At 42.4% G+C, this 14,822-nt stretch overlaps 1 protein-coding gene across 4 annotated transcripts in view; it reads right to left on the reverse strand.

Moving 5' to 3' along the window:
- Positions 1-1,056: 1,056 nt before the first annotated feature.
- Positions 1,057-14,822, reverse strand: part of SIN3A (SIN3 transcription regulator family member A) — a 74,517-nt gene continuing 60,751 nt past the window's right edge. For all 4 annotated transcript variants that reach the window (XM_086711245.1, XM_086711246.1, XM_086711244.1 and 1 more), the window contains 4 exons: positions 14,399-14,491; positions 13,411-13,505; positions 6,295-6,502; positions 1,057-2,423 (listed from right to left, as the gene is read on the reverse strand). In XM_086711245.1, coding sequence (XP_086567371.1) covers positions 2,193-2,423; positions 6,295-6,502; positions 13,411-13,505; positions 14,399-14,491 — 627 coding nt within the window. In that variant the 3' untranslated portion in view covers positions 1,057-2,192. The remainder of the gene's footprint in view (positions 2,424-6,294; positions 6,503-13,410; positions 13,506-14,398; positions 14,492-14,822) is intronic.

Raw genomic sequence — 14,822 nt, forward strand, 5'->3', positions numbered from 1 at the left:
TGGGTTTTCTCCTGAACTGACCCTGAAACCCTATCCTGACCTGTAAGCAGTGCAGGGACAGCAACAGCTGGGGCTACCCCTGGTCAGACCCCATCAATTTCCTCCACAATTCCAGGTTAACACAATCTTTCTTGAGTGAGCAGAGGGTGACAGGTGAGCTATTGCTGGAAAAAGCTGGAAGAGCCTTCCCCTCAGTATGTGCCTGTATGTGCCTCCAGGTTTGGCACTGGCTCAGCTTCATCCTAGAATCTGCTGCCACAGGGCTCTTTGACCACCCCCTACACTTCCGGGTTCAGAGTCTCCTGTTACCTCTGCAACAAAAAAGTCTAAAAGCAGAGAAATCTATACCATGTGTTTTTAAAGTTCAGAAGCCAAAAAATTTGTAGTTTGTGGTGGTGGTGGTTTTAATTAAGCAAACAAGTCCACACAAAACATGTTGGTTACTTTATAACTAAGACTAGGGTGATGGTTGGAGAAAAATCTACCATACTGGGAGGGGTTCAGTATGTCTTTGTTCATAAACTCCAGGCTGAAGACAGAAAAATCCTAATCAGTTTATCTGGTTTGCTAGTCTAAATTTATGCAATTATATATATATATAATATATAAAAGTCCATTTGCAGTTGCTAATAATGTAGCAAATTTTTTCTCTCCCAACCCTATTTAGGCCATACACCTTGTACATATTTCTTTTAAATACTGGTTTTGTGTTTAAGTTGTTCACCCCCATTTCCAATTAAGGAATATATATATATATATATATATATATATATATATATATATATAAACACACACATACACACAGAGAAATGCAAATAGCTGGACAACTTGCCGAAATACAAAATATTTCCAAACAGTTGAAATAAGGGGAAAAACATGTACTAAAAGAATTAAGTATTCTATTTGAAAATTTTGGAATATTTTGATTTGGGACAAGTGCAATGAATCGCTATTTAAAGCAAATTCTTGTTTGTGCTGAGGACAAGGAACTGAAGCCCAAATCCCTACTCCACAATAGTTCTCTGGTGAGGACAAGGGACTTGGGTTGAGAGTTCATTCCTTAAGTAAGAACCAAGCTTTATTTATTTACAAAAAAACCAAAAAACAAAAAACCCAAGAAAGAAAAAAAGAAAGAAAAAGAAAAAAGAAAGAAAAAAAAAAGTTGGGGCAAGAGGGAAGACAAGTTTTACACAAAAGTACTACAACGGTAACTCCCTTTGGTAAAAAGTGTAATAAATGTCTTGTACATCTGTTCATAGGTACTAAATCTGAAGCCACATAGAACTATGGTACACAAGAAGCTAGAGCAGTTATGCTAGCACATCAAAGCATATTTCTTTTAATAAAAAATCGACAGTATGTACATTATTTACAAAAAAAAAAGAAAAACCAAGTTAAAATTGTGTGTGTGTGTGTGTGTGTGTGTGTGTGTGTGTGTCAGAGAGTAAAGCTGGTGGATGGCACTAGGGTAGACTAGTAAAGAAGCAGGTACAAAACAGTTCCACGGGAGCTAAAAAGGACGACGGATTTGAACTTGCTGAGGTTGAGAACCAGAGGAGAGAGTAAAGGGTGGGCAGCGAGGGATTCGTCAGGAAAAACCCACAAGATGATCAATCCCAAAGCCAAACTGCAGGTCCCAGATAAAATCTAATGGGTGATCTAGATGTGCTCGAGTGACCAGGAAAAAAAAAAAAAAAAAAAAAAAAAAAATCAAATCCAGTTTTTTTTTCCTTTTGGGGGGAGGGGAGAGGAGCAGTGACCATCAGAGTTACAATCCATCTGAGCGGTGAGTCCTTCCCCAGTCTGTCAGTGCATGCCCATCCAGTCAAGGTGTGAACAGCATCTGGCTCCTTCATCGAAGGTCAGGCCCCAGGGGACTCCAGTCTTAGCTCTGCTGGTGTGTGCAAGCAAGCTGCATGTCTCTGTGCTTGCATGGATTTCCTTCCCCTCCAGAGCAGGGTGATACCCCAAACCCCTTGGGAAAAGTTCCAGCTCCGGCTTTGTAAGGTATCCACGTTCCTTATATGTAGCCCACTTGGTGCCATGTTGCACCAGCCACACACTGATCAGGTGGCCATGTCCCAGAGAGGCCCAGTGAGGCTTGAAAGGCATCTTCCTTGTTTCTTCAGTGTGTGTGAGTGCAAGTGCTCCCCACACACACCCCCCTCAAGTTATCTGCTCTGGCTTTGCAGTTATGGGGCTTTGAACACTGTGCCATATTTGACACGGTACTTGTTAATGCTCACAAAGTGCAGGGTCTCTGTGTCACAGGTGGTGGTACAGGGCACCAGGCCCTCCAGCCCCTCACCCATGAGCCACTTGCTGGTCTCTGCTGCCATTTCACGGGGCACATGCTCCTTGGTCCATTTATCTACCCAGGCCTGGAACCTCTGATGTAGCCGCTTGCTTACACGCTCATGGGACTGCAAAACAGAACAACGAAAAAAAACCATGAACTAAGACAAACAAAACAAAACAAAACAAAACAAAAAACCTCTTCAAATACAAAGCCTAATTTTTTTCTAAAGTAGCAGAGGAAAAGGTGTGGGGTCAAGCCTTGATACCTCTGGTTAGTGAGGAGTCCCTGTTTAAAGAAGAAAATTGAAAGAGATGAAGAACATGGAGTATATAAAGAGTTGGAATCCATAAAGCCCCTAAAGAAATGCCAACATGGGGTCTGAGCAGAACTAGCTCAGCACTTCTCGCTTTTAGCATTTATCAGGATCAACTAGGGAACCTGATAAAAACACAGATTTCCTTGTTTCCATCAATCTGCATTGAAAAAAAAAAAACTGAGAGGGCACGTAAACAGGGGAGGGGTAGAGAGGGAAAGCGAGAATCCCAAACAAGCTCTGTGCTGTCAGTGCAGAGCCTGACACAGGGTTCGATCTCACGATCAAGAGTTAGGTGCCTGGGGCGCCTGGATGGTTCAGTTGGTTAAGCGTCTGACCCTTGGTTTCAGCTTAGGTCATGATCTTGCAGTTTCGTGGGTTTGAGCTCCACATTGGGCTCTGTGCTGACAGTTGCAAAGCCTGCTTGGCATTCATTCTCATTCTCTCTCATTCTCTCTCTCTCTCTCTCTCTCTCTCTCTCTCTCTCCCCCCCCCCTCCCTCTCTCTCTCTCTCTCTCCCTCTCCCCTCTCTGTCCCTCCCCCCACTTGCACTGTCTCTCAAACTTTTAAAAAGGAGGGGCGCCTGAGTGGCCCAGTCAGTTAAGCGTCCAAATTTGGCTTTGGTTAGGGTGTTATGGTTCACAAGTTTGAGCCCTGCATCGGGCTCTGGGATAGTTCAGAGCCTGAAGCCTGCTTCAGATTCTGTGTGTCCCTCTCTCTCTGTCCCTCCCCCACTTGTGCTCTCTCTCTCAAAAAGAAACAAAGATGCTTAACTGACTGAGCCACCCAGGCGCCCCCCACCCCCCATTTTGAAACTAGCATCACAGGTGCTTCTAGCATACCCTGAATGAGACCCTATGAGTTGCAGCTGTTAGGTCACCCTGGCAGTGTGACCATCCACTTCTAAGTAAAACAGTGCAAAGGCAAAGGGCTTAAAACCCACTTTCTCTTCACAGTATTACCCCACCCTGCCCAGCAGAGCATGAGGACACAGCAGATCTTCAGGGGAGGTTTATGCTTTCACCTACCCATCTAGTAAATATTTATTGGGGCCTATGTGCAAGGCAGAGTAGGGGATACAAAGATGAATTAGGTGTTACTTAGCTCCCCAAATAATCTGGCATCAAACATACAACACACAGCGTCATGAGAGAAGTCCATTAAAACACCCATCCAACATTCTCCTGCTTGAACTGTAGTCCTTTCAAAAAAAAATTTTTTTTAACACTTATCTTTGAGAGACAGAGAGTGACAGGGCACAAGCAGGGGAGGGGCAGAGAGAGAGAGACACACAGAATCCAAAGCAGGCTCTAGGCTCTGAGCTGTCAGCACAGGGCCTGACACGGGGGCAAACCCACGAACCATGACATCACGACCTGAGCTGAAGTTGGATGCTTAACCGACTGAGCCACCCAGGCACCCCTGTAGTCCTTTCAAACATAACCAGTTCAGGGGCGCTTGGGTGGCTCAGTCGGTTAAGCATCAGACTCTTGGTTTCAGCTCAAGTCATGGTCTTGGCGGTTAGTGAGACTGAGCCCCACGTTGGGGTTGACAGCACGGACCCTGCTTGGGATTCTCTCTCTCCCTCTGCCCCTCCCCTGCTCTCTCTTTCAAAATAAACATTAAAAAAAAAAACCAAAAACAGTTCAAAACACAGTGCCTTATATGCCCCCTAACCCACCTCCGTATTAACAGATTGTATCCCTAAACTTCTGATTTACTCAAGCAAAAACAAAAACCAAAAAAACAAAAACCACCAGGCATCATCCTTGATGTTCTCTTTTCTCTTACCTTCTCACATCCGATCATGACCACATCCTGACAATTACATCTCCAAACTGATCTAATTCTTACAATTCTACTGCCACCCTGATAGCCCAGGTCACCATCACATCTCATTTGGACAAGAGCAGTCTTTCAAGCAGTCTCTGCCTTTCCAGCATCATGCCTCAAGTCACCCCACTGTCCTCACAGCAGTTCGAGCCATCTTTGTCAACAATGTCCCAATGTACCACAAACAAAATCCCAACCATGGTCTATGAGACTAGCAATGATGTCTTCCCCCACCCTTCGACCTCAAACATGCCACTCTCCCTATGGCTCAAGGCACACTGATGCTTCTAGCTTCTCAAACATGCCGAGTCCTTTCCTCCCTTCCAGCGTTGCATTTGCCTGTTTCCTTTGCCTGGAAAGTACCAACCTCTGACTCTTCCCCAGGCTGGATCCTTGTCATTGTTCAGGCCTCAAGCGTTTCCTCTTTAGAGAGGTCTCCCCCAACAAAAACAGGGCCTGTGTGCCAGTTACCCACGATCACTTCACCCAGTTTCTTTCTCTCATAGTGCATATATGCTCTACTCCTTGGTTGTGTCCCAGGGCCTAGCACAATACCCGGTATATAACTGCATCAGGAAGCTTCACAATTGAGACAGCATGTGAAAACGGATAGAATTCAAATAAGCAAAAGCACTTGAAATATAAATGCTGGGAGTAGCTTCATTTCACTGAGGTGCCACCAGCTGTTATGGGGTGAACTGTGTTCCCTGCAAGTCACTGTGTTAAAGTCTTCACCCCAGTACCTGAGAATGTGACCTGAGAAATAAGGTTGTTGCAGATGTAATTAGTTAGGATAGGTCACACTATAGCAGGGTGAACCCATAGTCCAGTATGACTGGCACCCTTTAAAAAGGGTAAATTGGGTTCGTGGGTTCGAGCCCCGCGTCGGGCTCTGTGCTGACAGCTCAGAGCCAGGAGCCTGCTTCAGATTCTGTGTCTCCCTCTCTCTCTGCCCCTTTCCCATTCATGCTGTATCTCTCAAAAATGAATGAACGTTAACAAAAAAAAATTTTTTTTTAAGGGTAAATTGGAGGCACCAGGGTGGCTCAGTCAGTTGAGTGTCTGACTCGATTTCTGCTCAAGTCACAATCCCAGAGTTGCGGGATCAAGCCCGACGTCCACACTCAGCGTGGAGCCTACTTGGGATCCCCCCGCCCCTCTCCCCAGCTTGCACTCTAAACATAAAAATTTAAATAAGTAAATAAATAAATAAATAGGGTGAATTGGACACAGGCACATAGGAAAAACACCATGTGAAGATGAAGGCAGAGACCTGAAAGCCAGGAAGGCCAAAGACTGCCAGCAAAACACCAGGGGCTAGGACAGGAGGCAGGGAGCAGATTCTCCTTCACAGCCCTGGTTCAGAGCAACTCTGCCAAACGCTTCAATTTTTGACTTCTAGCCTCCAGAACTGTAGGACAAAAAATTTCTGTTGTTTAAGGCGCAGTCTGTGGTTCTTTGTTTGGACATTTTTTTTAAGTTTATTTATTTACTTTTAAGAGAGCAAGCAAGTCAGCAAGTGGGGGTGGGGGGGTGGGGCAGAGAGAGAAGGAAAGAGAGAATCACAAGCAGGGTCTGTGCTGTCAGCATAGAGTCCAAAGTGGAGCTAGACCTCAGGAACTGTGAGAACATGACTTGAGCCAATTACCAAGAGTTAGACACTTAACTGACTGAGCTACCCAGGTGCCCCCTGATATCTTTAATAGACTAATACACCTGCTTACTCAACAATTCTCAAATCTGCGAGGTGGTTTTCATAAAGGGAGAGAAGCAATCAGAAGCCTCTGAGGTAGGTCTGGGCCTGGCTGGGGAAGGAGGGGTGTGGAGAAATTCAGTTACTCGTTCTTACCTGATGAGCCCGGAGCAAGGCAGTTCTCCGATACATGTAGTCCTCTGACTTGATCACATACACCATCTTGTAGGAATTCAACTTGAATCTACACTCCAGTTTATCCAGGCTATCCACATTCTCCATGGTCTTCTTGCTGTTTCCTTCCTTCCCTTCCTTTTCCTGCTGTTCTCGACCACGCTGACATTTCCGGATCCGCCTCAGATTCCTACAATGCAGAGAAGCCATGCCGGATAAGAGCTCATCCAGACGCAGATTCCCAGAAGTCCCCTCAGAGGGGTTTTCCTTATCATATATATGTCTTCATAGCACTTACCAGGATTTTACATATAATGCCCAATGGTTTCATTGTAAAAAAAAAAAAAAAAAGTTCAAATGCAGAGATACATAGAATAAAAACTAGGAATCTGTAACCATCTCCTACCCCTGATTTTCCAAATCCCACGTGCCTTGGCAGAGATAGCCACGGATAGCAGTTTTTGATTTAAAAACTTCTAGGTCTCTCTGAATCAGTAACATATGTAATCACTTGCTATAGTTCCGTTTTGGGGGTTGTTTTTTAAGACAAAACATGATCATACTATATTATTCTCAACTTTTCACTTAATGTGAAGATATCGTCAATTCATCACACAAAGATTTGTCACATTTTCTTGAACTGCTGCAGAGAACATGCCTTAACCATTCCTTAACAAAAATCAATAGGGCTCCTCACCTGAACCACAGACCAAAGAAAATTATTTGAATGCCTATTTTTTCAATTACCGCAAAGAGAGTACTTAATTCCTGCTATTCTACACACATAGTTAAGAAGACAATTCATATCAGTGGATGTCTTGGCAGGTATTTAGTGCTGAATCCTCTCTGCCAGTAAGCAGAAAGACTATCAGCTAGACAATTCTATTGTTTCCAATACTATGCTATGAAAAACACTGCTTCAGGGGCGCCTGGGTGGCGCAGTCGGTTAAGCGTCCGACTTCAGCCAGGTCACGATTTCGCGCTCCGTGAGTTCGAGCCCCGCGTCGGGCTCTGGGCTGATGGCTCAGAGCCTGGAGCCTGTTTCCAGTTCTGTGTCTCCCTCTCTCTCTGCCCCTCGCCCGTTCATGCTCTGTCTCTCTCTGTCCCAAAAATAAATAAACGTTGAAAAAAAAAAAAAAAAAAGAGAGAAAGAAGGAGTTTTTAAAAAAAAAAAACAAAAAAAAAAAACAAAACACTGCTTCAGTGAGTATCTTTGTATACATGTATTTCTGCAGGACGGCAGTTCTTTGGTCCAAGGACCTCTGCGGGTTCCAAGACACTTTTTAGGAGGTCTAGGAGATCAAAACTATTTTCATAATAATACTAAAATGTACTAACACGGAAACATGTATAGGAAAACCTTTTTTTTCCTAGGGCACGTGGGTGGCTCCGTCATTTAAGTGTCCAACTTTTGATTTCGGCTCGGGTTGTGATCTCACAGGTGTGAGATGGAGCCCCGCTTTGGGCTCCACCCTTGGCATGGAGCCTGCTTAAGATTCTATCCCTCTCCCTCTCTCAAAAAAATGAAACTTTTTTTTTTCCTGTGTTAACATTTGCACTGGCAGTGCAAAAGGTAATGGTGAATAAAAATGCTGGTGGCACCAAACTGTCTTCAGGAATCTTTGTGTCCTCACTGGCCATGCTCTGGCAGTTGAAAGATTCCCATCTTTTTCATACGCTGTGCAATAAAATGGGAACTACACATAAAGCACCCTAGTGTGCCAAAACACAATAGGATTCTTACAGAAAAGCACTTGAGCACTGCTTGAGTCGCAAATGGATCACTATTTTTACCTGAAAGAACAATGGGCTAGCCAGCCTGGAGTATCTGGTAGCTATTTTCTCAAAAAACATACAATGAGGTCTGGCACTTCCAAGAAAACAACTGAAAATGTTGGCTGCCAATGAGAAGGTTTAACCTTTCAAGTAAAACTTTAAAATTTGGTAAACTAGCATTGGCCACCACAAGCTGACAGCTTCCTACTACTTACAAATGTGTTTGATGAGGTCAAGGGTGATATTAATAAACATGAGGTTTTTATGGGGGGAGGAGGAGATGGTAAAATGAACATGTGTCAACATCTGGTAGGTCTGCATAACTTAGTGAATTAATATTTTCCAAATAACCAATCGCATGAACTTACAAAAAATCATGCATGAAAAAAAGATTCAAAGTACAAGGTAAACCCACAGATTCTGACCTAACTGTATGAAAAACTCATTGATATTTTCACTGATACTGCAACTAACCTTTAAGAAACTACCACTTGGAAGAGTTTTGATGTCATGTCAAAGAATATCCACAATTACCTGAAAGCATATGAAAATACTTTTTTCCAGCTACATATCTGAGTAAGGCCACATTTTCTTCACATATTTCAACCTAACAACATACTGCAACAGATTGAATATAAAAGCAGAGATGAGAAACCAGCTGTTTTTTTATTAAATCTGACATGAAACAGATTTGGAAAAATGGAAAGCAATGCCACTATTTGTACCAATTTTTGTTTTAAAATCGCTTTTCATTAAAATATACTTTTTTAATTTTTAAAAATTATTTATTTCTGAGAGAACGAATTCTTTATTTCAGCTTGTGCACGAGCTGGGGAGGGGCAGAGAGAGAGAGAGAGAGAGAGAGAGAGAGAGAGAGAGAGAGACAGAATCTGAAGCAAGCTCCAGGTTCTGAGCTGTCAGCACAGAGCCCGACACTGGGCTTAAACCCACAAACTGTGAGATCATGACCTGAGCCTAAGTTGGACATTCAACCGACTGAGCCACCCAGGTGCCCCATCATTAAAATATTATTTATGATAATATATAATGGATTTAATATTTTTCAAATAACATTTTAAATATTTCTGTTCTAATTTTGAACATAAATATTACTAAATATAATCCACATAAACAAAAGATTTTTGGGATATTCCTTTTCTAAGAATATAGGTCTCACTGAAAACCTTAGCTAGAATAGCTGTAAGGCAAATTATTAGAAACCAAAGTTATAGGGTAAAGGTCCCATACAATCTATCTGCCCTGACCCTAGAATGATTCTATCAATTCATATTCCACCCCCCACCCCGCCCACCGTATATGAAAGTGCTTTCCTTCAACATACCCTCTACTATACAGGTTACAAATATTTAAAAAATTTGGCTGACCTGTGAGAAATACATGATATGTTTATTGTACTATTTCATAAACATGGAGACTAAGTCTGTTTTGTTGAAGAGTGGCCTGGCACAGAACAGCTGCTTGAAGTCTGCTGAATGAATCAAGGAATGGAAGAGCCTGGCGGGGCCCTTCTGCTCACACCCTTTTCCATGTTTTATTTAGGACTAAGTCTAATAACACACATCTTCCTGGACTTAGGGGCTACATCCTGATAAGTAGTTGAAAATACTGTATGTCAAAAATGCATTTTATAAGCCTAAACCTACTAAACATCATAATTTGGCCTAGCCCACTTTAAAGTGCTCAGAACACTTACTTTAGCCTACATTTGGGCAAGATCATCTAACACAAAGCCTATTTTATAATGAAGTGTTACATAACTCATGTAATTTATTGACTACTGTAAAGAAAATGAAAACAGGGGCGCCTGGGTGGCTCAGTTGGTTGAGTGTCCGACTTTGGCTCAGGTCATGATCTCATGATTCTTGAGTTAGAGCCCCGCACTGGGCTCTCTGCTGTCAGCACAGAGTCTCCTTCACATCCTCTGTCTCCCTCTCTCTCTGCCCCCTCCCCCACTCATGTTCTCTCTTTCAAAAATGAACAAACATTAAAAAGAAAGAAAGAAAATGAAAACAAAGTGATTGTATGGGTACAGAAAGATTGTATCAATTCTTGACCCTCCTCCCAGTCATCATGAGGCGGACTGGGAGCTGCAGCCCCTGCCCAGCATCTTGAGAGGGTTGTACCACAGATCACTAGCCTGGGAAAAGACCCAAATTCAAAATTTGAAGTATGGTTTCTATTGAGTGTGTATCGCTTTCACATCATTGTAAAGTCCTATCATTTAAGACAAACTATCATAAGTCGGGGATCGTCTGTATTGGGATAATACATTTCTGGAAATGTAAGATGTGAGATTTCAATTCCAAGCTCTTGGGAAGGAAGAGAGTCACTCTACTACAGCAAAACCTCTTTTCTACTTCTGAAACTCCACTTTCATCCTCAGAAAGAAGACCAACAATATGCTTTGCCCATAAATAGGGAGATTTTTAAAAATTCTGGAGTGAATGCAGCAGGCCTAAGACTTCTATCTTTGAGTTTTTTCCTATCATCATCAGAAGAGAGCTCTAGTTTCTTACTATTTTTCAACCTTAATTCTGGTATAGGTAACATACAGGGTTGTATTAGCTGCAGGTGTACTGCAACTAATAGTTCACTATTAGTGAACTAATCACTAATAGCGCATCACTAACAGTGACTCAACAATTCCATATAACACTCTGTGCGCATCATGACAAGTGTACTCCTTAATCCCTATCACCTGTTTCACCCAATCCACCCACCCCTCCCCACTCACATAACCATCAGTTTGTTCTCTATATTTGAGACTTTATTTCTTGGTTTGTCTTTTTTTTTTTTCCTTTGGTCATTTGTTCCTTAAATTCCACATGAGTGAAATCCTATGGTATCTGTCTTTCTCTGAACGACGTCCTTCACTTAGGGTAGTACTTTCTAGCTCCATCCATGTCATTGAAAATGGCAGGATTTCACTCTTTCTTGTGGCTAAATAATAATCTGTTGTACATTTATACCACATCTTTTCTTTATCCACTCATTTATCAATGGGCAATTGGGCTGCTTCCAGATCTTGGCTCTTGTAAATAATGCTGCAATAAACATAGGGCTGCATGTACTCCTTTGATTGTTTTTGCATTCTTTGGGTAAATACCTAGTAGCACAATTACTGGATTGTAAGGTAGTTCTATTTTTAACTTTTAGAGGTACCTTCATACTGTTTTCCATAGTGGCTGCACCAGTTTGCATTCCTACCAACACTGCATGAGGGTTCTTTTTTCTCCACATCCTCGCCAATACCTGTTGTTTCTTGTGTTGTTGATTTTAGCCATTCTGACAGATGTGAGGTGATATGTCATTGTAATTTTAACGTGCATTTCCCTGATGATCAGTGATGCTGAGCATCTTTTCATGTGTCTGTTGGCCTTCTGTATGTCTTCTCTGGAGAAATGTCTATTCATGTCTTCTGCTCATTTTTAACTGGATTATTTGTAGGTTTATTTTAAGTTTATTTATTTTGAGTGAGAGAGAGAGAGAGAGAGAGAGAGAGCACGCGGCGTGCAAGCAGAAGAGAAGCAGAGAGAGAATCCCAAGCAGGCTCCATGCTATCAGTGCAGAGACCGACACGGGCCTTGATCTCACAAACTGTGAGATCATGATCTGAGTCCATATCAAGAGTTGGATGCTTAACCAACTGAGTCACTCAGGCACCCCTGAATTATTTGTTTTTTAGGTGCTGAGTTATGCAAGTTCCTAATATACTCTCGATACTAATCCTTTATCAGATATGTCCTTTGCAAATATCTTCTCCCATTCTGTAGGTTGCCTTTGAGTTTTGTGGATTATTTCCTTCACTGTGCAGAAGCTTTTTATTTTGGTATAGTCCCAATAGTTTTTCTTTTTATTTCCCTTGCCTCATGAAACATATCTAGAAAAATGTTGCTATGGTCCATGCCAGAGAATTTACTGCCTGTGTTCTCTTATAGGATTTTTATGGTTTCAGGTCTCAGGGTTAGGTCTGAAATCCATTTCAAATTTGCTTTTGTATATAGTGTAAGAAAGTGGTCCAGTTTCATTCTTTGTCATGTTGCTGTCCAATTTAACACCACTTGTTGAAGAGACTTTTTCCCATTGTGCATTCTTTCTTTGTCGAAGATTAATTGACCATATAATCATGGATTTATTACTGGGTTTTCTATTCTGTCCCACTGAGCTATTTGTCTATTTTTGTGCCAGTACCATACTATTTTGATGCCTATAGCTTTGTAATAGAACTTGAAGTCTGGAATTACGAGGCCTCTAGCTTTGCTTTTCTTTTTCAAAACTGCTTTGGCTACTTGGGTCTTTTGTGATTCTGTACAAATTCAAGCATTTTTTTTGTTCTAGTTCTGTGAAAAATGCTGGTAGTAGTTTGACAGAGTTTGCATTAAATCTGTAGACTGCTGCAGTATAGACACTTTAACAATATTTGTCCTTCCAATCTGTGAGCATGGAATATCTTTCCATTTCTTTGTGTCTTCTTCAATTTCTTTCATCAGTGTTTTATAGTTTTCAGAATACAGCTCTTTCACCTATTTAGTTACATGTATTCCTAGGTATTTTACTATTTTTGGTAAGACTGCTATCTTTTGAAAGCCCCACTTTCAAGGTTGTCCCTTGCTTGGGTTCTGGAATCTTGAATCTGGGGAGAGCTTCCGCTATTCCCTAAACAATAAAAGTGGTTCACTGTACCCCAGCTGTTTCGTTTATGCTGAAAACCTACTTTCTTTCTGGGAGTCTGGCCTATATGACTAGCACCCAATAAAAAACCTTGGCACTGAGTCTCCTAATGAGCCTCCGCTGGTAGACAGCGTTTCAAACGTATTGTCATAATTTGCTGCTGGAGGAATTAAGAGCGTCCCGTGTGGCTACAATGGAAGAGGACTCTTGGAAGCTTGCGCCTGGCTTCCTTGAATTTTGTCACAGACGCCTTTCCCCCTTGCTGATTTAGCTCTGCATGCTTTTGCCATGATAAATCATCACTGGGAATATGACTACACGTGGAATCCTTGAGTCTTTCTAGTGAATCATCAAAACTTGGAGACTCCGACACACAGTCCTATCCGACATAGGCAAATTACTGCTACATCTCTAAAACTCTCACTTCTCTGATGCTTCTCTGGCACATGCTCCAGGTAAGCTCATGGTGTAACAGCCACAGAAACCTTGAATTAGTGTCCTCAGTGTCCCCGCTGTCCAGCAGACAGAGCAATGAAGTGAGTGAAAACCAAGGATCTGAAAGCCATTTCACTCTCCGTTCCTCAGCCGTGTACCAGTACATATTGCCAACCTGTGACTTCGTTCACTCACCTCGGGAGAAATACTGGTTTCCGTGCCAGATGCTCACGCAGCTCAGGAGAGGTAGTATCAGAGTTCATGTATCGCTCCACATAGTCTGACCAACGCTAGGATTATAAACACAAAATGGGGGTGGAGAGAGAGCACAAAAACTGGACTCCACCCTCCTCAGGTATTCTAGCAAATTCTACGACTAACATGTCAGAAATCCTTAAGTTTTAAGATCAAAAAAATCTTGCCATAGTGACATGCCGGTACGTATTGACACACAGCTTCAAAATTCTGGTACATAACAAACCCAAAGTTTGTCTGAGATGCTTAAAAGTTACCAGAAGTCATAAATGGGTAGAAACTGGCTCACTGACAAGTTTTATTTCACCACAGAGGGTTTTGTTAAAGAACAAAATACACAGTGGCAAATGTTTGAAAATCGGGATCTTTCACATTACAACCTGGCCTTCTGGCATCTCAAATTTTTTTTTCCCCAAAGATTTGGCACCCAGGAACCAATATTCCCACAGAACAACAATCTCCCTTCCCTATCTCAACATCATACACATGGCTTGCATCTCTCATTAACATTACCTGCCAGGCCCAGCTAGGATAACCAACTCACTCTACCCACTCTGCAGGCTTGAGAGCTCCTGGCTTCACCTAGCCCAATAAAAAGTAAACATGACACAGAGTCAGGATGATACCAGGCAGATGGCACCTCATTTGTTGTTTCTTATACTTTAAAAGAAAAACAGGAAAGCTGCCAAACAGGACATTTCCTGAGAGATGGATTTACTGAGAGCTAGATGAGACTGCCATCAACCCTAAGTATCTACCACCAGGCAGCCCCCTTCTCTTCTGCTGAACTGGCCTATACTTCAGGCATCAGGTTCTACCCTTAACAGGTCTGAGGCTGTCTTGGCCTTCTAGAAGATCATCCCTAGGCAGAGCCTCAGGACATGACGGCCCTCTAAGCACACGGTTTCTGTAATATACTTGTCCATACCTCTGCTTCTACAGGGTCATCCGAGTTCTCCTCTTCTGTGTCCAGGAGCTCAATGGTCAGCTGAACCTGGCCTTGGCTCTGAATAAACATAAGCTGCAAATAAGAAACCAGGGTGTAAACAAAAGACCATCTCCAAAGCTGTAATAATCTAGCTGCTCAAGGGTTGGGAGGTAGGGAGGCAATAAACTTATAAAACTTTGCTCTGATTGAAGGGATGAGGCAGACACTCCAAAGCTTAGGAGGCAGATGATAAAAAAGGCAAAAGTCCAATCTTGCTACCAGCAAAATGAAAGGTTAGAGCAAAAAGTATCATTCCACGTTTCATACCTCTTATATTAGCTAAAACAATAGTCAATGTCAAGAATGCTTTAAAATTATTTTGTTCGTGGGGCGCCTGGGTGGCGCAGTCGGTTGAGCGTCCGAC

Source organism: Puma concolor, chromosome B3, assembly GCF_028749965.1.
Source record: "Puma concolor isolate L17-30 chromosome B3, mPumCon1.1.hap2, whole genome shotgun sequence".
Classification (NCBI taxonomy): Eukaryota; Metazoa; Chordata; class Mammalia; order Carnivora; family Felidae; genus Puma; species Puma concolor.